Genomic DNA, 25,809 nt, shown 5'->3' on the forward strand with positions numbered 1-25,809 from the left:
AATATATTTACTGCTCGCATTTTGAAAAAATCCTGCAGTACCACGATATTCCTTAGTTTTATTCACATGCTTTGTACATGATAATACTAACAACATCAAAAGTACTATATAATACCAAGAAGCAAAAATGATGTTAAAAGTTGTAACATCGGTTCGGTAGTTCACTCACCGTTAGGTACTACCAGACTCCTGGCTTCCACGAGGGAAACCACAATGATCACCAAACAGAGGTAGCGTAGACGAACTGAAAAATAAAATGATTATCATCAATTTAGGGCAATTTATTTGACAAATATTTTTATAATATCTAAGAGCTGAGAAATTAGCTTTCCATGAATCGATTTGATAAAAATGACAAAAAGGAAAACATGACATGATTCGCTCTTTCAAGCACTTTGTGAAGATAATTTTTGAAAGCTTAAAACTAATCTTATCATTTAATAAATAATTATTGCCGAGCTATTTAAGTGATATAATTCCATAACTGTAGTAAATTAAATAATATAACTTTGCAATTCTATGTAAAATGCAATCAAACTTTATTTGACGATAACCGATAAATATCGCAGCAAATCATCGTTCGTCGAATAACCTTGCTGGAATAAATGTCTCGGCGGTAACGTTACAACATAAGGTTCCTATTAATCGACCAAATTAAGTGTCTCTTAATATATGAACCAAGGGAGAGTAATTAACAATTGTGACACAAAACGATTAAGAGAGAAAAGCGATGCGTGCGATCAAGCAGTGATTATACAAATCTGCAGTGATGCGCTAGCATAGCATCTAGTCGTCGTACATAACGAACGATGACAAAATAATTAATCGACTATATTTATGGATAAAAATTAACATCAATTACTGTGATATCTAGACATTACTTCATTTGTTTTCTAACGGTGATTCTCCAAAAACTTTCTTACTTCGCTCAACATGTATAAACACGTGCACATAACATCAACGACACATTATTAAACCATATTAAAATTATCATTGCCACTTGGAGGATATTAATACATCTATTCTCCCAAGCAATACACTTCTTCTAAATGGTGCAAACTCATCACTGGCCCTAATGGAATTATTTGGCACAGATCGTGTCTCTATTTCACTTCCATGTTCACTCGTAGCTGTCATCGTCGCATGCACCAAACAATAATGAATTGCAAACAGCCAAACAATTCCCCACTTCTCCCCAATAAAACCTCTATTCCCCATCTACCCCCACAATTGAAAAAAAAAAATACTTCCAATCGACAACTGATCATGCCACTACCTTACACTTTTGTATCGTTCACGTGTCTCCTCTTGCACAACCTCGTCACCACGGCTGAAGCATACATAACCATATATAACAGAAAATCCCTAGGAATGCCGAGATCATTCAACGCTTCCAGGAGGCGCCCATTCACTCGACCGATCGGTAGCCAATTTGTAAAAAAGGCCCTCGTTCTCGCAACCTAAAAATCGTTCCAACGGTTCGAACGAGCGACGACGCCTCCAGGGCCCTCCTCGAGGTCGGTGCAGCTCCGCTGACGCCTCGAGAGCCGTCGAGGCCAACGGAACGGCCCGCGCCGTCGAGGATGATCCGGAGGTTCTCATATCGATTGACATCCTCGAAAAGGGTCACAGGCTAGACCGCGAGACGCGGCGGAATTAGGTTAACCGTTCTGTGCGACCGAGGAGGTCTCGGTACCGATACAGCGGTCGCATTGATTTTACCTCGACGCGGATTCTCGAGGAGGATCCCCCTCGTCCCTGCGAGCGAGGCGACCTTGGGCAAAGGACGACTCGTGCAGCTGGCCGAGTAATTCGCGTCGAGTCGTCCCCCGTTTACTCACCGAGAGCTCGGTCCTGCCGCGCATTCTCGCTCAGGGGGTTAAAAACTACGTTTGTTGACTCCCGCCGTTGGCTCGGGCACTTCACCACTGATGTGCCATCGGGGCGTTCGAGAGCGGCCGATGCGAGGCGCGACGCGCGTCCACGGCCCTCCGCCCTTGAAGCGCGACGTCAGTCGCGGAATCACGGCACGGCCGATTCAAGGGTTCGCGAATAATCGGCCAAGCGAGTCATGCGTCTGCCAGAGAGCACGAGCCACGGGTACCCAGCGATGCCGCGAGCCAAGTACGCGCCCGCAGCGGCCGAGAGCGCCACTGCGCCCCGGGAGAGCAGACGACGCCGGCAAAATGGCGCCCGAGCTAACCTCACTCTCGCGTACTCTTGCGCCTCCTCGCGTCGCCGTGCGAGGCGACCCGCCGAGAGCGCTGCCGCGGCGGACCTCCGTACTATGGGCCGTCCCGTGGGTACCGCGTGTCGCGGGTCGAGAGACCTCTTTATCCTCTTCGCGCGTACCCTGCCAAGTGGTGCAACGAAGATGGACGGTACGAGAGGTCCGACACGGTTTCTTGGGTAAGCTTCTGCAAAGAATTCAGAAGTCTCATAGAAGCCCAGATCCTATGTTAGCGCTTGATGCTCTAAAAGTTGGCTAACAAACTAGAAGTGGGGGTAAAAGAGAGATCGCATGTGTTAGCCAACGATATCTCACATATGCGAGGAAGAGACGCATATAGAAAGGCGAGTATTGGGGGTAAGATAAAGAAAGAATGCAATTCGCTATATATCGCCATAAGATTAAGAGAGATGGAGAGATGATTATAGTGCCGCCATCCGTTGTCTAACATGCTATTTATCGAACGACCGTATCCTTCTGGGCTTCTATGGAGACTTATGAATTCTTTGGCTCCTGTTGAGGCTCCGATAAGATGAATGTCGAACGCGATGAAAGAAAGCGTGATGTGTTGTACAGTGAGCTGCAATAACGTGCAATGCGATGAATGATACGAGTCTCTGATACGATTTGATTTAAGGTGAAGTGAAATCCCCTTCAAATCAGTCGATTCGAATACAACACTTTTTTTTAAGGGTATTAGACCAAACTGTCCGAAACTTTGACACGTCACTCCTGATCATCTAAGAATTGTCCTGACACATTCAAAATTTGGATTTTTTAACTCAGCCCAGACCAGAACCATAATGTCGCCGAGCTCTCATATTTCGATCAACATACAATTATCGAAGGCTCTGATATGAGAATCGAAAGGGTCAGGAAAATTGTACGACAATTTAGAATACTCTGTTAATCGATAAACTCGCATTTGAACGGGACAAAGGCAAAAAAAGTGATGTATATGCTTCTATGCTAAAAGGATGGTAATACGAGGTCTCGGAGTGAAAATTTAATTGACCTGGAAATCACAGATGGCGCAGGGGGTCCCTCTGCAGTCAATTAGGGCCCCAGAAAGCATGAATCCAGAGGATTTCTGGAGTTTTACTTCGATTTCTTTATAATTATTGTACGAAAACGACAGGTGGAGTATGCCATTTGGTACAATACCCAATATAATTCTACACAGCTGTCAATATAAAAACGAATGTCGGCAACGTAGGTATTTAGAAAAATCTTCTTTATCGACGTTGATCAAGTTCCTCGACGTGTTTCACTTCACCTTAAAATAGGTGACTTATTCGTAATTCACAAAAAGAGACCGATCGCGCGCTTGAATTTTCTTACTAGAAGTCGTACATATCGGATGTAACTTAGTATTTGTTTTTTACATCTTCATTTTTTTTTTAACAGATACCACGAGGAATCGATTATCTTTAATGATACCTCGTTCTCTGCTGCGTTAAACCTCACTCGCATTTTCTTACCCGCTTGTTTATAAGATGACAGTATTTGAACTTGATAGAACTATCAAAATGGTTAACACTGATTATGTTTTTGTATTCATTTTTTATTTAGCATTGAATTTTGTTCGCCATTAAATTAAGAGATATCAAATTAACAGAAATTAAATGAGACCGATTGAAAATTCTCGCATTTTTGTTTCTTTTTTGAAAAAAAACAAGAATATTCAAGAATCAATAGAAAGTATGTGTTATGCACGAAGTTAACACTAATGCAGGCCCTTTTCAATAAAGGGTAAACCGTTTCTTTTACCTATGATAACATTGATGCCGTTTATAAACGTTTCAGTTACAGCTGGTAAATGATTTATAATTTAATAAAACGCGTCCAATTAAGTTTTTTTTTTTCTATTTTACGCATTTTACCTTCATTAAAGTCCTCGTTGAGTTCTGATAATAGTTATTATAATTGGACTCCATAATGCCTGGTAACTTATGTTTTGTTCCCAAACGAGGGTAATCGGCGATAATGGTTTAAAGGTCAAATCTTTCGCATCGAAAATGCACGTCACTTCGAAAGTGGATATTTTCGGCAATGAGAGGTACGAAATTGATTGGTCCGCCATTTTGGACTAAGGCCCGATTCCACAGTTAACCGAAGTTTAATTGGTTTACGGCACATTTAAACCGGATGTAAACCAGTTAAACTTCGATTAACTCGGGTTACGGAGCCGGGCCTAAACTGACCTTCGCGTTGATAGCACACTATGGTACCGGATGGTGCAATGCAAGAACTGACAATGGTCTGATACAAAGACGGATCTATTGTCCGTGCACCTGAACATATGCCGAACACGTGAACGCCAAAACTCCGCTTTTATTTCATCATTTGTTACCTGCTTTTATAATCTTCAAATTAATTAACTGCGTGGTATCATGCCTACTTAATAAAATGTTAAAACTGGATTCTTTCTATATACACGACGGGCTTTCCATGAACCGATTAGATTTAATAACGCGGTAAGGTGTGGAGTCAGCATATTTTAAAACGCGTTATCTCCGAGCTTATGAGAAGTTGTCTGCATCGAAATGAGAATAACTCCAGGATAAGGAGGCCAGCAAGGAATGAGCTAAGCGGATACATGTATTTATTAGCTCGGAAAACATTTCTGATTAATTTCGTGATCGGTTTCATGAAATTTTACATCTTGGCACGGTTGAACAAAATGTATTCCACCCACGCTTTTTGAGAAAAATCCCATCCAGACGCGTTCGACGTTCCTTCGGCAGATTTTATCTCGGGGATACCCTCGCGTATTGTTCGGAAAGTTTCAAAAATATTGCGAAAAAGTTATTTTCAACCCGCTAAACCTTTCAACGGGTGTCCCTGAGAAGTGTCGCTATCTTACATAAGTGTATTCAGCATCCGCAGGTATTTCTGATCCGATATGACAGAAATATTGCAGGACGACAAATACATATATTTTTAAATGCCCAAGGAGGATATGAAGAATATTCACGAGATCACGAATTGCTATTTGAGGAAACGTGCAAAAAATAAATAAACGTTTCTGGCCATTCGAGGATATCTTAAATTCTTTAAAAACTTCGTTTGGCCACTTTTTCCTTTCTTTACAAAAATGCGCCCTCGAACCCCGAATTTCTTTACATCGACTCTCGCAAAAAACTGCCAAATTTGTTTCACTTCTATGAACATATTTTCGAATGATACATTTCAAAATTTAGTACAAAATTATTAAGTGAGCGTGGAATTAAATACATAAGTCAAACGCCTGGTAACGTGCTTGAAACATTTACGTAATGTATGCATTAGGCAAGTTAAGTAAATTAAGGGTGATATGTTGCAAAAACCATGTGTAACTATTACGTATATAATGTAAAGTGAAGTGTAATGTAAAGAGAAAAAATGTGTGAGTACGATCGCTCGGTAACCAGGAAAGTGAATTTCCTCGTTTTGATGTTCCGTATAATCGAATTTCCCGCTGAGGGACGATAGATATAGGCGAGTCGTACGGGAGGTGGACAGGGAGGAGTTCTCTCCCTCTCTTGCAATATGGTACCCAAAAATTTGTTCGCGAAATTTCCTGAAATATGCATGACATATACATGCACATATATCATACACAAATGAATCTTCATATCACAGTAGTCCCATCTAAATTCCCGAATGGAGTCCCTCGCTGCGTCGCAGCTCCGAGCATCGCGATCCCAATTCACTCATCCAGATCTGAAACAATTAAACGTTGTTAGAAATTACGGAAAAAAGAAATGATGCATCGTAAAAATATCATGGTCCCGTCGGTGAATAAAAAGGAACCTAGAGATCGCGGTGATCGCCCCGACAGTCGTCGCGTCGCAGGTTGGTAGCGCTACGGCATTCGAAAATGTTTTTCAAATCACCCTAGCGTATCTCTGTTTCTTTCTTTCCCGCCGTATGGCTGTAAAGAGTGATCGAGAAAGAGAGAACGTTTCGGAACGTGTTAGAGCTAGTTGCGAAATGCGCAAGAGCGACGTGTTCGTATGAGCACATGTGGACCAGCGGGGAGCGAGGGACGGGAACGGTTCGGAGACCCTCCGATCTCTCATGTATAGGTGTCTCTGTCGCTCTCACACATGAGGCAACGGCCTGGTCTCTCGGCGGGTAGAGTGGGGGTAGCGGATGAGTAACCCTCTGGGAAGTCCTTCGTGGGCGGACCCGCGTGAACGTAGCCGTGGTTCTGCAAAGCCGGCGGCCGTGCGGCTGGGCAGTGCATCCCGTGCTGCCACGAACACTCCCGTGCCTTGAAACGCGTTCGAAATCAGCGGTTTCGTCTCTCGTCCGGCATCTCGGCGATGGACGTCCGGTCAAGCTCGGATCGGGCGATCGGCGGATCCGATTGGTGCGATTAGTGTCGCCTTCGGCCGCGATTGGGCGAGTCGAGTGGCGCGCGCCGCGTCGGCCGCGCGGGAGCGGAAAGAGGCGGCAGCTCGGTGTCGCGCCCTAGAGAATTTTTCCTCCCTGAGGCTGCCAACCTGGTTATCGATTGTCATTATTTATATCGTACGTTTCCTCTTCAGTCATCGATTCCGACTTTTTACATTTTACACTTTTCCACAGTCGGATGAGGGGGAGAATGGGTCTGGCCTGAGAATCGGTGATCGGTGGTCCGGCTTTGTCGAGTTGATATATCGGTGTCCCGATGTGTGCCCGCAGGTGTTGATAACGGCGCCCGAGAGCGGAAGAGAATGACGGATAGCGGCCAGCAGCAATTCTGCTTAAGGTGGAACAACTTTCAGGCGAACATCACCAGTCAATTCGAGGCGCTGCGCGATGACGAGGATTTCGTCGACGTTACCTTCGCCTGCGACGGCAGGCGCCTTCAGGCCCACAAGGTCGTCCTCTCGGCCTGCAGCCCTTACTTTAAGGAGTTGTTCAAGGTTAGAAAACCGCCCACCTCCCTCTATCTCTCTCCTCTTCCCTCCCTCTCTTTCTCTCGCTATATATCTCTATGTATTCTCTATCTCTCTCTGTCTCCTATCCGAATCACCCTCTCTGCCCCCCTCTACCCGCGTCTCCTCATCCTCCCTTGCTTTATTCACCCTATGGATCGTACTCATCCACCGACTCTGCATGTAGTTCTTTCGTTTCTATGTCAATAATTATTTAATTATACTACACTTTGTTACGCTGGTTCTCATCTGTACGAGATGATGCGATACGGTTCATGGCATGGTTCGTGCAGTAGGTCTGCCAGGTGATTCGAGTTCTTTGTCGACACGACGAAGGTCTTCGAGTAGATGGTATTTGCCTTGTTCAGAGGCTTTGCGACGATAAAGAATGTTTTCCTGTTTAGTGAACACATAAATATACCGGTTTTAATTGTAATTCGTTTAAATACATGTATGGTAACAGCAGATGTTAGTTGGTATTTTATCTAGATCTGTTTAAATTACTGTAAATGTACCATATTCTGTGCAATTTCTGGTAGCGAAGAATGAAGATTACTGAAAATTGAATTCATGAATTATGTAGTTGGTATGCCCTGTATATATAGTAATGCTTATGGCTAGAGATTCTTAAAATAGTATGATCGTTAAACTTTTGATAATAATATGTAAGGTAAAGCTGTTGTCTATGTTGGACAAATATCAGTTTACTGTATTAAACACCATCTATTGGATGTACGATGTAAGATCATGAAAAAGTTAAAGAAATTGAGGTGACACAGAGGTTAGCCATGGAAAGTATATCCGCACTCAAAGTTATGAATTTATTGTGCCTCGTGTACTTTCTTATTCTATTTATCTTTCTTTTCTCGTTGTATTTAATGTATGCATTATTTAGACATTTTGTTTTAGGGTATTGCCTATATAATTTCAAAGCTAATGTAGACTACGTTGTATCGAGTTTCATGACTATAATCGCCCAAGGCTGATGGAATGATACATCCACTGATATAACGTCATTAAATTATATAATATTTATTGTTGAAGAAACAAACCTTAGAATTGAAATCAGATTTAGAATTTTTTAGCATGGAAAATAACCTGGAATTCAGTCATAGGGTCTTATATTCTTTGTATATTTTATTTAAAAGGAAAAGACTTGCGAGGAAATCTTAATTTGAATAACATATATCGTTGTTCAGATTATTTGAAATCTGCATAGATACAGCTGTCGAAACAGTCCCGAGTCGTGCCAGATGTAGAATCATGTGGACGTCTTTAATCTTATGACCTTTCCATTGCCGGAGGGAGCCCTGTTTGTGGTGACTATGTTGCATGCCTAGTTGCAAGGTAGCTGGGCAGTTTACAATGTATCCAAGACACATCTATGAGTGACTCTTAGTCATTACTTTGTATGCAAGACTACGAATGTGCTTACAATGATTATGCCTTTTCATATGTTTAATGAAGGTAAATTCATAACGTTGAGTGCGGAATTACTTTCCGAGGCTAACCTCTGTGTCACCTCAACTTCTTTAATTAACTTTTTCATGATCTTACACCGTACATCCAATAGATAGTGTTTAATACAGTAAAATGATATTTGTCCAACATAGACAACAGTTTTCCCTTACATATTATTATCAAAAGTTTAACGATCATACTATTTTAAGAATCTCTAGCCATAAGCATTACTATATATACAGGGCATACCAACTACATAATTCATGAATTCAATTTTCAGGAATCTGCATTCTTCGCTACCAGAAATTGCACAGAATATGGTACATTTACAGTAATTTAAACAGATCTAGATAAAATACCAACTAACATCTGCTGTTACCATACATGTATTTAAACGAATTACAATTAAAACCGGTATATTTATGTGTTCCCTAAACAGGAAAACATTCTTTATCGTCGCAAAGCCTCTGAACAAGGCAAATACCATCTACTCGAAGACCTTCGTCGTGTCGACAAAGAACTCGAATCACTTGGCAGACCTACTGCACGAACCATGCCATGAACCGTACCGCATCATCTCGTACAGATGAGAACCAGCGTAACAAAGTGTAGTATAATTAAATAATTATTAACATAGAAACGTAAGACCTACATACAGAGTCAGTGGATGAGTACGATCCATAAGGTAAATAAAACAAGTTTTGCACTCGAGCACAGGTGAGAATATGCCGGTTTAATTCCAGTTTATAGTTAACCTTTCCTGTACGTGGGATACGAATGCTATAAATATTCCTACTCGACATTAGTAAATTAGATGCGCGTACGGGTCGCTATAGCCATAAGGTTATATAACGTCTGTTGAGTAAACGTCTGGTAAAACCATTGGATAATGTCATTGCTTGTTATTATTCCTTGTTGATTCATTTTAATTTTCATATTCCATGTCTCCGTTATATAATACAGTACCATTGTATTTGAAACTGTACCAAAAGAAACACATCATGGACATATTTGAGTTTAGTACTCGTTATTGTATACGAGTGCGATAAGTACGATTTGATTCAAGAGTTATGTTTTGTTTTTTATCTAGTTTATATAAAATGATTGTGCAAATTGATGCCACAGTGGTAATTGCGACAAAAAGAAACATGGTTATTGCAGGAAATGTAACCATGTGCAACTTCCCTGCAATATCATGATCATTAATAGTTACTCAATCACATTGCGATTCAGGCTATTTAGATTTAGCACTTACTACACGAATGCAGCAAACCAAAAGATACGTTATAGCGACTTTAATACTTAATTCACAGTATCGATGATGTCAGTCACAAAAAAAATTAATAAGCAAGAAGATAGAATGACTAATTTACGCGTTTTATAACTACATTGCAGACAAACCCCTGCAAACATCCGATAATCTTTATGCGGGATGTGGAATTTGAACACTTGCAATCATTGCTGGAGTTCATGTATGCTGGGGAAGTGAACATTTCTCAAGCCGAACTGCCTACCTTCCTGCGTACCGCCGAATCTCTGCAGATCCGAGGCCTCACAGATTCTCAAAGCAATCAGCACAACGAAAAGGTATACTATTGTAATAGCTATACGATTGTGACATGATTATATTTAATTTAAAACATTCTTATTTCTTACTTCCATTATGATCACTAACTGTAGGGGTAGGTTTTTTTTTTTTTTATTTCTGATTCTACTTTGAAATTGCTTCACGCTCGTTTATTTAATGTGTATTTATAGAATAATTCCAGTTACTCTTATCAAGATAATTATCTTGCATACATCTCTAGGACGGAGTTGCTTATACCAGGTCGTGGAAGAAGAATCAAATCGGAGAAATTTTTGAACTTATATCTGTGCTAATTTTAATATATTTTTGGTCTCTTATAATTAGTTTATAATTTAAAATTAAATTTCAAATTATAGCTTTAGATTTGATTTATTACTGTTCTATCATTTACGCGAATCACAGTATTTCGGTCACATTTGCTACTATTTACAAGTTATATAAGGTTCAATTAGTTAAAGGTATCAGATTCGTAAATTAGATGGTATATTATTTTTGACAGCACTCGAAGACAAATAACGTTCACGCATCGAACGGCCGTGGCCTGATCTCACCGAATTTCGATGACGAGCGCAGTAAGACTCCACCACCTTCGAGTCCTCCGCCACTGAAAAGGCTGTGTAAAAGAAGTGATTCACCTCAAAACTCTAGTCCAGTGCCCTCTGTACCACCACCCTGTTCCACCAGCACACCTCGCTCTCGTCAGCTCATCGAGCCCCAGGTTCAGCTTGACTGTTACAAAGAAATCGATATTGTCGAGGTGCGTTACATGCACTCGTACTTTTGCAAGAGTTTATTGATCTCTAAATGTGCTGCTGCCATCTGTACCGATTAAAAGCACCCACGTTGACGCAGGTTATTCTGATTTTTCAGCCAAAAATAGAGTTACCCGAATATGGCAGCGACGATGACTTCAACGAACGTCCTGTCACGAAACAGGAGGTCAATACATTACCGGGCGGCTTTCTCAGCCTGGACGGTGGTATGGAGGTTTTACCCTCCTATCCACCGTCCTATGGTGGAGGTAATGAACATTAACAACATTTATCTTTTTTGTTATATAATCAAGGGTCTGATAGTTTCCGTTTCTCTTACGGTAATCTTGTTTTGTTTGTATCATGCCAAAGCAATTATCCAAAAGTTGAAAAGTATTAGTGAAATTAAAATATGTTCTTATTAATGTTTGAAGCTTAGATCTTTCTCGCTTGAAAGTGCACGTCGCTTTGAAATTGGATATTTTCGGCAGTGAGAGAAACAAGGTCCGCCATTTTGGACTAAACCGATCTTCGTGTTGATTGAAAAGTATTGGTGAAATTGAAAAATGTTCGACAGACTTTTGGATATTTCAATTATTAGGAATTCGTGTAGTAGTTTTGTTCCTGCAAATAAGATTACAAGAATCTGTGAATATCCCTTTTTCTTATATTTATTTATCAGTGAATAAATAAACTTTGAAAGGCGAGAAATACCTAAGATTACTGAAGAGAAATGGGCATCATGATTCTTCCTTTTTTAATCAATAAAAGTTGACATATCGTGTAATTTGAGCTAACACTGTGGCGGGTGATTAAATTTATGCTTGTAATATATAGATATCTTGTACACATACTTACGTTTACGAGAATAATGATTATTGGATATCACCTCTGCTGGATTAATATAAGCAAGATGCGGATGAAAAGATCATTGAAAGAACATATATATATATATATAATAAAATGCATAGTAATCAAGTCGAAGGAAATTCTGACCCTCAAACCTCTTCACACACGATCGAGACGCAATTATAAATGAATAAATCGAGACTTCACACACGAGCGTCTCGATCGTGTGTGAAGAGGTTTGAGGGTCAGAATTTCCTTCGACTTGATTACTATGCATTTTATCGACTCATAAGAAATGATAAAAACTGCTTAAAGCTGGAAGCTGTAGTGAAACGGATATTAAATTTGAAACACTTTGTCGAAAGAGTAACTCGGTTCGCAATTAATTTGTTTAATTTTGACATAATTGTTCATTGTTTACTTGAAAAGGAGGTTACAACATGTAGAAAGTTAACTTAGAACTGTCTTCGTTAATTTGTCATTTCTATAGCTCGAGCAACTTGTTCCATTTGTATGTTTTGGTAGCATGAAATTAATAAATAGTAGATTAATCGATATCATTCATATGCGTTAGCACTTTGCGTGTTATATAACGTTATAAAGATGCGAGAAAGTGCTACGTGGATGGAATGGTTTTCCTTGCGTTTAGCTTTTTTAAATAATCGGTAGCATCGTTATAACGTATGATATAATTGATAAATACAGTCGGCAGAATGACTAAATATATGTGGATTTTTAGGAAGCGGAATCGAGGGAGGAATGCCTGGCCCGTCGCACGGGAGTACCGAACTGAATCAAGAGCAGCAAGGTGAGTCGAAAGTTAATTAACTTCTTGGTAGTGCGAGCACCATTACAAACAGCAACAACCTAGCCGTTACATCACAAGTATCAATGTGAGTAGACAGAAGGAAGGAGAAAGGAGTCTTGACGGTTTGAAATGGTAAGCTCGTGTGTAGCTCGGTAGGTCTTGGTAGGCGTTAGGAGACATTTGACACTCGGAGGCTGCGATTCGGGCCCCAAGTCCGCAGAGTGCAGTTTGCAGCTAATCAGCTGTGTTGTATGAACGTTACCAACGTAACCCAAATAGAGGAGATACACGTGGAATCATTAACAACTACGTCCTGTGTGTACATAGTTTTGTCTAAAAGGATCCCATCCCTCGACGCTTCGTACATCTTTCGGTGTTCATGCTTCTGTATATATGTATACATTAAGTGTACATAAATATACATATATACGCCCACGAAGATGCTACGTTAAACCTTCCACGATTTGTACATATAAACATGCTAATGAATAATCGCTTTAATTCAGATTATGACGAGTCGGACTGACGATTCGTGGTTCTCTTAAACCGCGTTCACTCCACGGTAACATTTGTCGCGGGCATTGTTGGCAACGCTTGTCGACGGTTGTTCCTGTAGTCTCTTATTTGACACGCGTCGCCAACGATGTCGGTGACAAACTTTACTCTGGCGTGAACGCGGCTCTACGGTCATCCTCATCATCTGCTTTATTTGTTTCTTACTAATTAACGGGCTGACGTGCTCGGCGCATCCTTGGCGCAAACTGCTTTTTTAATTCATAACGAGTCATCGACCTGTGAAATTACGGAACAAGATGTTCATACGATAGAGATTGGCTTAACATATCGCGAACAAAACTAACGATCGGTGGCAGATTTCAGGACAATGCTTAAATACTTTGCTTAATGTCATTGGCACCGCGGTCGAGCAATGAATCGAGCAGTGACCAGAGAATCGACGGCCGTTGATTTATTTTGAAGTTCGTCTCAAAGTATATACCGTTTTCCGTTTTCCCTTTTAAGGGAAGGCGTTCTCTGGATTTATATTCGGGTATTTTTTTCTTTGCAAACGTCTTAAAGTTATCCGTCGACCAGTCTGTAGTCTGAAACAAGCATTTCCAAGACGTACTGCGGAGACTTCACTCGTTGATTTTTATGTAATAATTATTTTATACTCGTTGGGATATCTTTGGTATTCGTACCATTCAGAGTTAGGAATTGGTTGGAACCGTAGAAAACTGAGACTGTTTACCGATCTCGGTAATACTGTATTTTTTTTCCTTTTTAAATTGATAATATCTCCCCATTTCTGGCAGGGACTAAAGGCATAGCCCGTTTCGACAAGTAAATCATCGTTACTCAAAACATGAATTTACCTAAAGAGTCCGTTAAAACGTCGAGATTAAAGTAAACTCGCGCGGTTATGCAAAGCTTGAGGATTATCGCTGCAACCACGACAGGACAGGAAAGTCTTCTCGCAAATAATAAATTAGACTTCTAGAACGAAAAGTTAGCCTTGTAACTTATTCCGCCCTGGGGTCCATATAACGAGTTCTTGTATTTCTACTTTATACATAATTACATTCCATAATGTTTCCCTTGTACCGAATTAGTAATACGAGAGTCTTGTAAATCAATTGTGATAGACTCAACATTGGTCTTCCTCGATATTGTTTAAATTTAATTTAAGGATAACTTCATCGATGTTTTTCACGACGTCAGGGCCGAAAGGTTTAACGTTCCGTGGAAATGTAAGTTCAAGAAACGTAATTGTCTCGACGGAGAAGAACAATACCGGCAGTAAATATGACGAGAGTGCTTTCGGGAACTCTGTAGAAACGATCGAGTGCCGTTCAAGTGGTTAACCTGAATTTAATCGAGCACGTTCATCGGCAAACGAGTGAGACTTTGGAAGAGGCATCCGCGTTTCGATTCTACCGGTGAAAATGGAGTGCTCGCGTCTATACTTTGTGTACTCGTTTCCGGTATAGATGGAAAATATTTTCTTCCTTTTTTTTTTTAATTTCTTCTTTGGCACTCGTCTACAACATGAAGGTCGTCAGGAAGATCTCAGCTTCTCAAGTACCAGAGCCGAGTAAGGGCGAAGTCAAGGACCGCGTCGTTTCTCCCTCCACGTCGCGTTACGTCCCCGATGCCTTGGGGTTACCGTGCCGAAAACGTTTTTTCCTTAATAAATAATCGCCAGCATCGTGCGGTATATTCTAGAAGTCAGTTTTATTCGTTTGCTGCCTCTATGAAGATCTTTGGAATCTCCAACTCTTGTCAATAGCGAGGGTTTAGAAGGGTATAGCAGTGTAATTATCCCCTAAATGTTTGAAAATAACAGCTCGGGTTTTAACAAAGCGAAAGAAGAGAATTATTATCTATTATTTCATATTCTTCCTCTCGTTTGAGAATAACACCAAATATATACTAAAACGTGGTACCGTCATCTGGGGTACAAGACGAGAAGCCCAGCTGACAGAGTATATATCTTCTATAAAGTGCAACTTTCCGATTGCATTCGTGGGAATGGATTCTAATCACGAACGCGTATTGATTCCATGACTATTTAAAATCGACATTAATTCTAAATGGTATTAAATCTTTTATTCTTGACCCCCCTTACGTGCGTGGATAGCAAACGAACAAAACGTCCGTTCATAATGGCCGGACAGGCGAACCAGAGAGAAGGAAGGGAACGGAAAGAGCAAGTAAATTCAGTATAAAATTCAGTTCCCACGGTAACCCCGAAGCCTCGGGCTATCTCGCGTCGTGTTCGCGTTAAGGAACTAAAAGTGCATTGCGCGCAGCTAGGGTCTGTTTGCTGGTTGTTGCTGTCCTGTGGTGGGTGGTAAATCGTTTTGATATTGTACGGTGTGAGAAGGTGTGGTGCTAATGCTGTGGTAACGTTGCTATGCTGTGGGCTGCTACCGGTTAGAGCAAGTTGTGTGTGTGTTGCAGCTGACCTGCGTAAACTGCACTCGCTGGACCCACGCCCCTGTCCTGTGTGCAACCGCATGTACAGTAACTTGTCGAACCTGCGGCAGCACATGCGCCTCATCCACAACCCTCAGAGTGTCACATGCCCTCTATGTAACAAGCCCTTCAAGACCAAGCTGTACCTGAAGCGCCACCTCGTCAGCTTCCACGAGCTCAGCGTCTCGGACCGTCAGCGACAGGAGGAGATCTACCAGCAGCAGGTTAAGGTTCAGGCGCAGGCTCAGCCTCAGGCGCAGGCCCAGGCGCAGGCGCAGCCGCCTATGGCGGCCCAGGGGGAGAGGAAGCCCGCCCTGGCCGCGGCCGCGCCGGCCACGCGGCTGGGGGCCGACGAGGCCGCCGGGGGCGCCACCGTCGGTGCCAACGGCGGCCTCGCCGGGGACGCGGCGGGCGGCGCCACTGGTGGCCTGACCGGTGGCGCCGCCGGCAACGAGGGCCCCGCGGCCCCGGAGCATAAGAACTTCAGGCCCTACCAGGCGCAGGTTGGCGACGGCGCCTACTCCCTCGAGGTGGCGCAGCTCGGGGACTCGAAGCACTTCGCGGGGGGCATGATACAGTATAACGCCACCTACCACTAATGTACAGGTTTAGATTTACTTTCGACGACCTCGACCTTTGCCCAGTATCGTTTTGTGATATATAGCTGCGCCGGGCGCGCGCGCCACGCCTGGCCGCGCCCCCTCGCACCTTATTATTTAGTGAACTTGTGATTCAAGTAGGGAACGTATCTTATTATAAGAACGACCGACCGCGTTAGGTAGGAAACAAGGTTTACGATACAAGGCTGATTCTGTATTTAGCGATCGGACTATTTACGGGGCGGGACGACGCGCGGGCGCACTCCTCGCTACGCCTTCGGATCGGCCGCGCTTCCCGCGAGGGGGAGTCGTTGGTCCTCGGGGGTGCCACTGTCTGGAAGCTTTTGTCGTTTTTATTCTTTCTCTTCGACGGACGGGAACACGTAACGACGGAAAGAGGACCAGAGTCAGGGTATATTCGTTCTTGTACGGGGAGGACGCGTCATTATGTGCTCATCGATAGTTTCGCTCGAAAGCAGACTTCTTATTTTTGGAGCGCTTTAATCGCTCTCTGAGTTTCTTTTTCAAATACGCGTTTAGTTTGCTTTGTTAAGTAATCACGCCTTCCGTTTGTTTGGTTTTGTCGGTAAATTACTGTGTATACTTTACAGATATTCGGTCTGTATTTAAGACTCGTTCCTTTCACTGCGCACAAATTATTTCCTTTATGTCGGGGAATGCGGACGCGAACTTATACAGACGAACGGTGGACGGAAACTTGAACTTATGTTCTCATGATTTATCTACGTGAACAAGTTTTTCCAGGATATGAGATACTTTGTGTTCTATTTTTTTGGTATCTTACTTACCAGTTTAGTTTATACTGTGTATGCAATGAGGGGACAGAATTAATTTTTCAAAGTAGGACGAGTAATTAACGCGACCAGAAGTGGCATAACTGAATAACCAATGACGCGGGATAAAACCGGATTATCTATGATTATACATCACGTTAGAATATTTATCAGTTTATCGTCAATTTGTCGTTTTTTTACCGTTTGGCATTAACTCTTTCCATGTCAGGGAAGTCAGTACGACTCCCAATTTTTTTTTTTTAATTTTTTACGTTCCTATGATTCGCTTTAAAAATTCAGCGTCAATTTTAGTTCATCATTTGAAACACAAATAGGTTATTTGCTACATAAGTAAGGAAGAAAATGAACTCCGCCGCTTGGGAAGTTGATACTGGCCTAAGGGTTCACGTTTCATTTCAAGTTGACGTGGAACGAGTTGAGGAAGAAAATTCAAAGTGGATACTAAATCCTGCGATATTTTATAGTTATTCCGGTCGTTTCTTTTTTTTTTTTTAATTCTTTTTAAATGGGTAGATTTATATTTATTTTCTACGTTTTCCGAAGAGAGGAGTGCCTCGCGAGAAAAGTCCCGTGACCGTTCGACGTCACGTAGGAATGAACGTCGACAAAGGGAGAGAGCGACTAAAAAATCCCGCAGGTGGAGCAGCCATCCCACCTCGTACTGATATTTCTGCAGCCGGATACTTGTTGTTTTATTTAATGCTATACAGTGTTACACAGACTACAGATATTTACAACAATATTATATTCTTACAGAGAATTATATTTACTTTATTATTGCAGCGCAATTGTGCAATGACATAGCTCGTAACATGATATATTTTTCACATGCATTACATTGCAATATACAGCCAATCGACAGCTCAACAGAGTAATAATATTTATTATTAAACAGTTATCGACGAAACCGTGATTGCGACGATGCAGCCGATTGAATGAAACGATATATAATAAAGACACGGCGCGAGTCTGTCCGATTCCACTTCCGGTTCCAAGAGGTAGCTCTTTTACAGATACCGGTGATCGATTGGATATCGCCGCCATGGCCTCGGTTCGTTAACATTTTTGCTTTTCTTTTTTTTAATTGTATCCTGTCAAAATAGTCTGTCATTGATTGTTTAACCGATTTCTCTTGAAAACTCACTGGGATAAGCTATGGTACTTAACTACAGCCTTATAAACCTTTAGCCGATGCCCAGACCTCTTATTCGTGATGTAAATAATAATGGTCAACTTCTGGCGAACGCTATACAACATAGGAAATGGTGTATTGCTGAGTCGATTTTTAATTTTCGTCTTTAGACGATAAAATTAGTTATCATTTGAAATGTTACGTCATGTTAACAATGGGTACTAACAAGTATCCCGAAGTGATATTTAACCGTTAAGACGAGGAAAGCATTTCAGCAAGGTGATACACAGAGTAATAGAGAGTTACCTTTCGAAATGTTCCTTGAGGATGAATCTTTCAATATTGATCGTTCGGAATGTTTTACAGAGAATCTTAATTTATCCTTTCATACTTGCGTGAGTTTTCACTTTCTTATATTTTTTCTAGAGGGAAGGATAACGTTGAAATTAATGTTATTTTGTATTTTTATAGTTGCAATCATCATTTCATAAGCGGTTCCGAAATCGACCGCACTATTTTTACAGTATTTACATCGCGAATTACCCCCGAAGTACTTATTTGACAACGAAGTTTTTAATGTTATTTACATTACTACATTGTTAAACGATGTATAAGTTTTACCATTGGTTCCGTGCGTACGGTGTGTTTGTTACACGTAATTTGTTTGATTTGTTTGTACGATAACCGTCGAGGTCGATCGGTGCAGGCTTGCGCCGTAGCAATTCCATAGCCATAGTACCACACAGTACAACTCAGGATCTTTTATATTATATTTTACAGATGACAATAGTTCCATAAAGTGCGATTCCCGCCGGTGACCCCGCGAAATCGTGCAATTCCGAAAATGGGCTCATTTTGGACAGTCCGTTTCGGAATTGGGCGATCTTATTTAGGGCGATCACCGAGCTGGTCTCGTGCCGATCAAACAGGCTCCTTACCTCACATACAATCAAATTAACAGATGCAGCTATATATTATTATAATATATTTACATACAACAGTTTACAATAGTGCCGGGAGGTTGCAACGACTGCAACTCATTCGCAGATTACCGATATTATACTAACGGTTTTTTATTATCCGCTGTTACTACATTGGTAAGCGATTGCAATGTTTCCTTAAAGAGGCGAAGACGTACCCACGAGCGGTACTACCGGAATACTTTTGGTTATAAGACGAATGGATGCCCAGCATAACTGACAATTAGTAACGAAATAAGATTAGATTATAAATCGTTGCATATCATATTATAATATTGTTATACAATTTGCCAAGCAGTGTTGCATTCGCCAAGCCTCAGACTTTGGATCGTGCCGCGATTTCCACAACCTTGCGACCATTGCTCGGCATCTGCGCCGAGCAAACCAGTAGATACCGTTTCCATCGAAATTATAACGAGTTTCCCCGCGATTCTAGACATTGTATAAACTCTACCAACGACTTACTCGGAATCCAACTTATAAAAAGTCCATAACTGAAACACAGTAGAGAATAATTGAGTGAAATTACACGTTCATCCAGGATTCAGGATAGCTACGTTTTCCGCGATAGAGTCCCTATTTATAATTTCCAGGCTAACCAATTGTCCACGTAAAGTGCCACTCTTCGACCATGTAAACTCAAGCGTTGGGGAAAGCACCTCGCCGTTACCGGTGATTGCCAATTTCTTACGACAAATAGTATTTTCCCCAGCTCTGGAGAATTATATATAATAAGGCTCTTATTTCCTAAGACGATCCATGGCCTGAGGTCATCCGTATCACATCCGTTGCCTAATATATCATCCAAGCGAATACGTTACAGAATATAATGATTAGAGGCCGGACAAGTCACCGCGGAGCGTAGGCATTGACAGCCACTGGTGTTTGACGAGGGAGGGGGATTTGGGCTCCAGATCTGTACAACCGATTGGCTCGGCCGTTTCCCCCTCTCTTTTTCTAAGTTCATTCGCCAGTGGTTCTCCGTGCAGGGAGGCTGAAAGCTGCGGCGACTTTTCCGGGCACTGGTTATGGATACCGAACGTCCTATGTAGAGACGATTACACAGGCTGGTCTTCGCTGGGCATTAAAACCGGTTACCTAGTTATATCACACTACAATTTGACACTCATGCCGTAAAATAGCTGTGATCGTGTCTCGAGTTCCGATTCACGTTCCGCGTATCGAACAAATCGCAAACAACCTTTCTTTCGTTATTGCAAATGTGCACGACTCACGGTGTTTAAAAAGTACATAATTCAGGAAAGACGCATCGCGGTTCATAGGGTTCATTGACTAAATGATCTTGGGACTGGAGACACCCCTTCATCGAAGCCCAGTCCTTCCCTTTTGCGTTTCCGTACTACTATTGTAACCAGTAGGCCTCTCCTTCGAGTGTTTTAAGATGACGCGAATGACCCTAGACATTACTGAAATTTCCCTTCGTCGAGAATCGTCATCGGTCGGTCGGGCCATCCTTTGGGGGTGGTCCCGATTTTAAAGACGAAGGATTCGAAAATTCACGATTTCGTATCGAGCCCTCCCTCGTTCTTTTTTTTTTTTTTTTGTAAGCTAAACTCGAAGCCACTCGAAACCGATAATGGATATTCGATGATTTCCACGTTTAGTTTTACTACCGAGCTGCTTCGCTCCAGTGATCTTAATGATTATGCATAACCAGTACGTATTCATATGCCCATTAACACCCTCGATTATATGCGTTTGTATATATGTAAATTATTACGCATTTGTATTCCCACCAGGAGTCACTTAACACGTACTCGATCGCTGATAATTAACGTTAGGTCTTAGGCGTAGGAGTTCCTCTATTAAGAGCTGGTTGATCCACCTCGTCGTGCGTATATTCGACAGTACCTCGATAATGAGTCGGATGACTCGTCTCGAGGATGCCGAGGCATCCCGTAGGAATTTCGGGAGGAAATTCCGGGATGAATTCGAACCGTGTACCAAAAAGTATAAGTCTGCGCTTTGGAAAGTTTGTTTTTAGGCAGACTTCGGCGAATAGTAAAATTAGACACCGGTGGAACAGCTGACTCTTAACGTTCTCATGCGGTTCGTCATGTGCTTCTTATTCAGACAATTCGGCAGGACCGTTCGATACACTTAGAGACGTTAGGCCTTCGCGAACTTGTATTAAAGCACGCTGCCTAGTCATTTTTGCAACGGAATACTATTCCTCTAGTCGAGACGATTACTCCGCAATTTATGCGCAATCGAAACGCGCGATTATCCTCGTTAATTATGTATTAAGTTGGTCCTTTTACTTTTTCTTGCGTAAAATCCAGTTTTCATGGATGTGCTCTTTATTAACACTATTTCTACCGAAGGTGTCAAAAGACACCTTTTAAAATTTTAACTTGAAATTATTTTCAAAGTTTAATAATTTTTTCTCAATTAATGTTTTGAGTTTTCGTATAATAATTGTTACATTTATTTAGCGGTATCATTTTCCTCCAGCTCATCAAAACCTTTTGGTCGAAATAGGTATACACAAAATCGTGGTAGAAATAGTGTTAAAACTTATGTAAGCTCAAAGTTCAAGCATTCAAATGTGTGTCGAATCTCGGTATTAAATCAAGGCAACATATAGGACGATTTGGTCAGTGAAAGCGCAATAAATTGAATTGCACTTATCGTAATTGTTGGAAAATGACGTAATCGTTACAAATTATCGTAGGAGAGTACTATAGGACTTCGATCTCCAGGGCGTTGAAATGTCATTCAGGACACGATTTAAAGGTTGAAATTAATAGTTACTAAAATAGTTAATAAAATGCTAATAAAGTCGAGCATATGTCACCCAGATGTGCCGGCTTTTGCCAGAAGTTTCGCAACGGTCAATTTAACGTGTCTCATCAAACTTTGCTATACGTGAGTTGCACTGTCGTGTCAGCGATAGCGTGACATAACCTTTTGCGTTTCCTGGGCTCTTGAAAATTAACCGAATTTGTTTAATTACAAAGGTCACCGTTTTTATGACGGTTATTTCTTTTCCACTCATCGGTAAAACAATTCTGACCAAACAACTCGTTTGACTCTATTGAATTCACATTAGGTGTAACTTTTGTTCAATGAAGAATACATCCTATTTAATAAAGCGTGTTAAGTCAGTTGAGTAAATTCTGTTGAATAATTCCAGATGGAGCTAAAATTGCATTATCAAATGCGGAGTCATCGTTTCGGCTTCTAGAGGGACGCCATGACTAGAGTAGTAAATGGCGTCGACCTCGTCACCACGTATTACGTAGAATCGTTCTATATAAACTTTTTCTACTGTATTCGTAACGATATTATACTAAATACTAAATAGTTAGCGATTATATAGGTATATTAACGAACATTTGTAGCATCAAGGAAAGTCTAGCACTTATTTCGGTCACCGCCATTTACGCTCTTTTTTGGCGAGAAAGGACACACGTATCTAGACCCTTTGGTCACAAAATGGAGCGAGTTAGTTTTGCACAAAGCTCTTTCTTGTAGATCATTCCTTCGAGTACAAGCTTTATAGAAAATGTGCTCGCTTCGTTTGGTTTTAAAAAAGGAATGTCACTTTGAAACGTTTGCTAGTGTTTTTTAGTTTCCTACCGAGGATTAATAATCTCCTCGTGGTCGCTTTCGCTGTATATAAATATGCCCATAAATGGCCAAGTCCGTAAGCTCGATAGAGACTGCATTTCCAGCAGGAATTGGTAAAGTCGCTTAGAAATTAATAGACTGCTGCGTTAACGAGTTCGCTCGTAGAAGGAAACTCGAAGAAACTTGTACTTCGGTAACGCAATCCTATTTAACGACGCAGAGAATTTGCAACCAAATTTTCGACGTGGTTGTCGGAAGCGACGTAAAAAAGATCTCTGCGACATGGTGCTGCGTTTCGAGGAGTTTGTCGGGGTTTTTGGGTTTCTGGAGATGCCAGCGAGAGCGTACTTGCTCGTTAAAAATCTAAGTGAACCGATAGCTTTGAAATGCAGGCGGACTGAACACTTTTAAAATTAGATACCAAAGTTGAGGGGCTGCGAGAGCCTCATTTCGTGGGTAGTTATCGTTAAGGGGACTTTTATGGACTTTACCAATTCCTTCGGTGCACTTTTGTATCTACGATTTTGTTGGGGCAGAGTCTACGACATGTAGAAGACGTGTAACGTTTGCGATGACCTGCTTGGTGGACTCGCTGGCAGATTCGGCTGGTTTAGATGTCGGTCGCTGCGGGGAGGCAGGGTGTTGTCTGAATAAGAATTCGAAGACTTTTTTTATGGCAACAACCTATATTTGCTATGCACTTAATTTTAAGGAAACGGAGCTACGTAAGCTCGCGATAGTCTTAGGCTCGCCTATGCGAGGTAAAAGTGAAATTGAACTGTATATAGCGATACATTTCTGACGCGTTAGAATAGACTACTCTCTCTTATCCATCGCTTCAACGTAGTCGCGCTTATACTTAAAGATCGAAATTCGGGGATTGATTCTTTCGAACTTGCCCCTTTGACCGGTTCGTCGAGCCATTGCTTAATTTAGGGCCAAATCCTGGCAAGTGATAAGAATTTTATTTAATGGATAGACAGTTGTTACACCGTGATACAGGGTACAGCTATTCCGTGGCGTGATTTTATTTCTTTTTGTACCTTTTTTTATTTTGTGCGGACTATTGACGTTATTTCTAGTATTTCGTGTCCATTTAAAAGGATCGAATGAATCGTTGCATGGCTCTCTGGAGCATCGGAATTGCTCGAATAAGAGAAATCATGTGCAGGGATTTGAATAGCAATGATACGGAATTTTTGTGTTATGATTGAGGTGATGTCGGAAAGAGAAAGCATTTCCTTTATTTAGATTGACGTTATTTTTTTAATACAACAGGTATTTTACGCCTTGTTATGGTGAAGTTGTATTCTAACTTGTGCTCGGATTAAATACACGTTATTCGCGTCGAATCTAATCGAGATGGCCGAAAAATGTGTAGCAAGACTTTTTACAATGTGTCGAAAGTCTGCACATTTTTCTGGGGATGTGATGTAGAAATAGAGGCGAAGTAAGCGTCGAATGTCAACGTGATTTATGATTGACACGTTCATTGTTTTATGAACGTAATTGATAGTAGACTGTACTATTTGAGCCAAGCCACGATGATCGATGGGGGTTAATGAATACTATTTACGTAACTTTGTATTGAAGTAACATGTACTCTCGGTAAAGTTTCATTACTTCGAGCACAGCTATTAATGTCCGCACAACTATTGATGTTTTTTTCTTAATAAGAGTCTGAATGCTTGCGTCTACCAGGCCTTGGAAAGATAACATTAACAGCGGTTATTTTTGCGGCTTTCATTTTTTTTTTTGTGGTTAAGTAATGGCAAAGACGACCAGGGGCATGTAGAGAGAGAATTAATGTCCGAGCACATTAGTTACGATATTTATTCAAGTCACGGCATGCCGAGGTAACTTATGTATCTGAAATCAATGGTACCTTGAGCAACTATAGGCGTAATATTGGTAATAGTAATAGCTGAAAGGGCTACCAAGTGACTGACTTCAGAAAGGCCCGTACATTTAATACAAGTCTCATTGCGTTGATAATTATCACGGGGATTAATGAGACTCGAATTTTGCGTCGGCACGTGTTCCGATCGAACGATTGATTGATTTTGAGGTGGTCTACAATTTTCCGAAACTTTTAATCTCGCATTTTGTTATCGTCTCTGCGTAAAAAAAAAAATGTGGCATGGATGTTGCATTAAATGCAACCCGATTTGCCACGCTTTGAAAAGCAAGCAAATGGGAAAAGCTCTGACGAGACATTTTATAAGTTATGTTTTTGTTGTCTTTATTAAATTTCAATGTAGCCACTCGAGGGCTTCTCGAGTAATCGCGTGCTCTGGAACTTTTTATACATTTATCACTTAGCATGTAAGCGGACATTTTGTTGAAAGAAAGAAAAAGGAAGTTTTGTACACGGTTCTTGACGTCCTACGAAGTTTACCCTTTTGTTTAATATTTCGCAAGAAGAATTGTGAACGTCAGTTCTGCACGGTGAAATTGTTTTGCTTTAATATTTATTGCAGTATGTTACGCAAGTAGCGTATAAGTGATGTGTCGGTAGGGTTCGTTAGAGAAATTAGCAATAATTGTAATCGACGAATCTTGCGACACGACGATGCCGTAAAGTAGTTAGCTAGCTTTCATCCATTTCGCGGTAATCGAGATCAGCTATGCGTGATAGCGGACTAGTTCACTTCTTAAATCGAACAATGTTAGAAAACACGTGTATCACAATTGTATAACGATTGTTTAATCTCTCGATTTTTTTTAAATTCATTCTCTATTCTAGATCAGATTAGAGAAGAGATACTTCGATGTTCTTGCATCAACAAACATTCTGCGCAAAATTATCACGTAATTATTTTTTCACCATTTTATCACGAATTTTCGATCCGTATCAATAGGAAAGACTTCTGAATGATTCTCAGCATTTAATTGAAACATTAACTTCGGTACGTAACCGATTGTTTAAACCAAATTATACAAAAAAAATATTGATAATTAGTACAATGCGCATTCCGTTATTTGATACAGGCATAAGTGTTCATGTAACTCTGTCGTTACTCTTGGTGCACTGTGTCGGTACGTAACCTTGCATCCATTGCGAAAAAAAATTCGGACCTTATTAATTTCCTTAGTTTAGGAAGTACTATCAATTTAC

General features: G+C 41.1%; 2 protein-coding genes across 5 annotated transcripts in view; one reads left to right on the forward strand and one right to left on the reverse strand.

Annotated features, from left to right (window-relative positions):
- The window catches only part of LOC111674382, a 40,864-nt gene extending 38,746 nt beyond the window's left edge, over positions 1-2,118 (reverse strand). Inside the window, exons 1-2 of the transcript XR_002762422.1 lie at positions 1,842-2,118; positions 170-244 (exon numbers count right to left, since the gene is read on the reverse strand). The gene's annotated coding sequence lies outside the window, so the exon portion shown is untranslated. The remainder of the gene's footprint in view (positions 1-169; positions 245-1,841) is intronic.
- The window catches only part of LOC105703790, a 148,676-nt gene that overhangs the window by 8,795 nt on the left and 114,072 nt on the right, over positions 1-25,809 (forward strand). For 2 of the 4 annotated variants that reach the window (XM_012432454.2, XM_012432452.1), the window contains exons 2-6: positions 6,902-7,125; positions 9,994-10,185; positions 10,686-10,943; positions 11,057-11,207; positions 12,527-12,595. In XM_012432454.2, the coding sequence (XP_012287877.1) occupies positions 6,934-7,125; positions 9,994-10,185; positions 10,686-10,943; positions 11,057-11,207; positions 12,527-12,595 (862 nt within the window). In that variant the 5' untranslated portion in view covers positions 6,902-6,933. Of the gene's footprint in view, positions 1-2,385; positions 2,410-6,577; positions 6,749-6,901; positions 7,126-9,993; positions 10,186-10,685; positions 10,944-11,056; positions 11,208-12,526; positions 12,596-25,809 lie in introns of those variants that run through there. The other 2 variants (XM_012432455.1, XM_012432453.2) reach the window with 2 other exon arrangements.

The sequence above is a fragment of the Orussus abietinus genome, unplaced genomic scaffold (assembly GCF_000612105.2).
Source record: "Orussus abietinus isolate OABI.00-Male unplaced genomic scaffold, Oabi_2.0 scaffold87, whole genome shotgun sequence".
NCBI classification, from domain to species: domain Eukaryota; kingdom Metazoa; phylum Arthropoda; class Insecta; order Hymenoptera; family Orussidae; genus Orussus; species Orussus abietinus.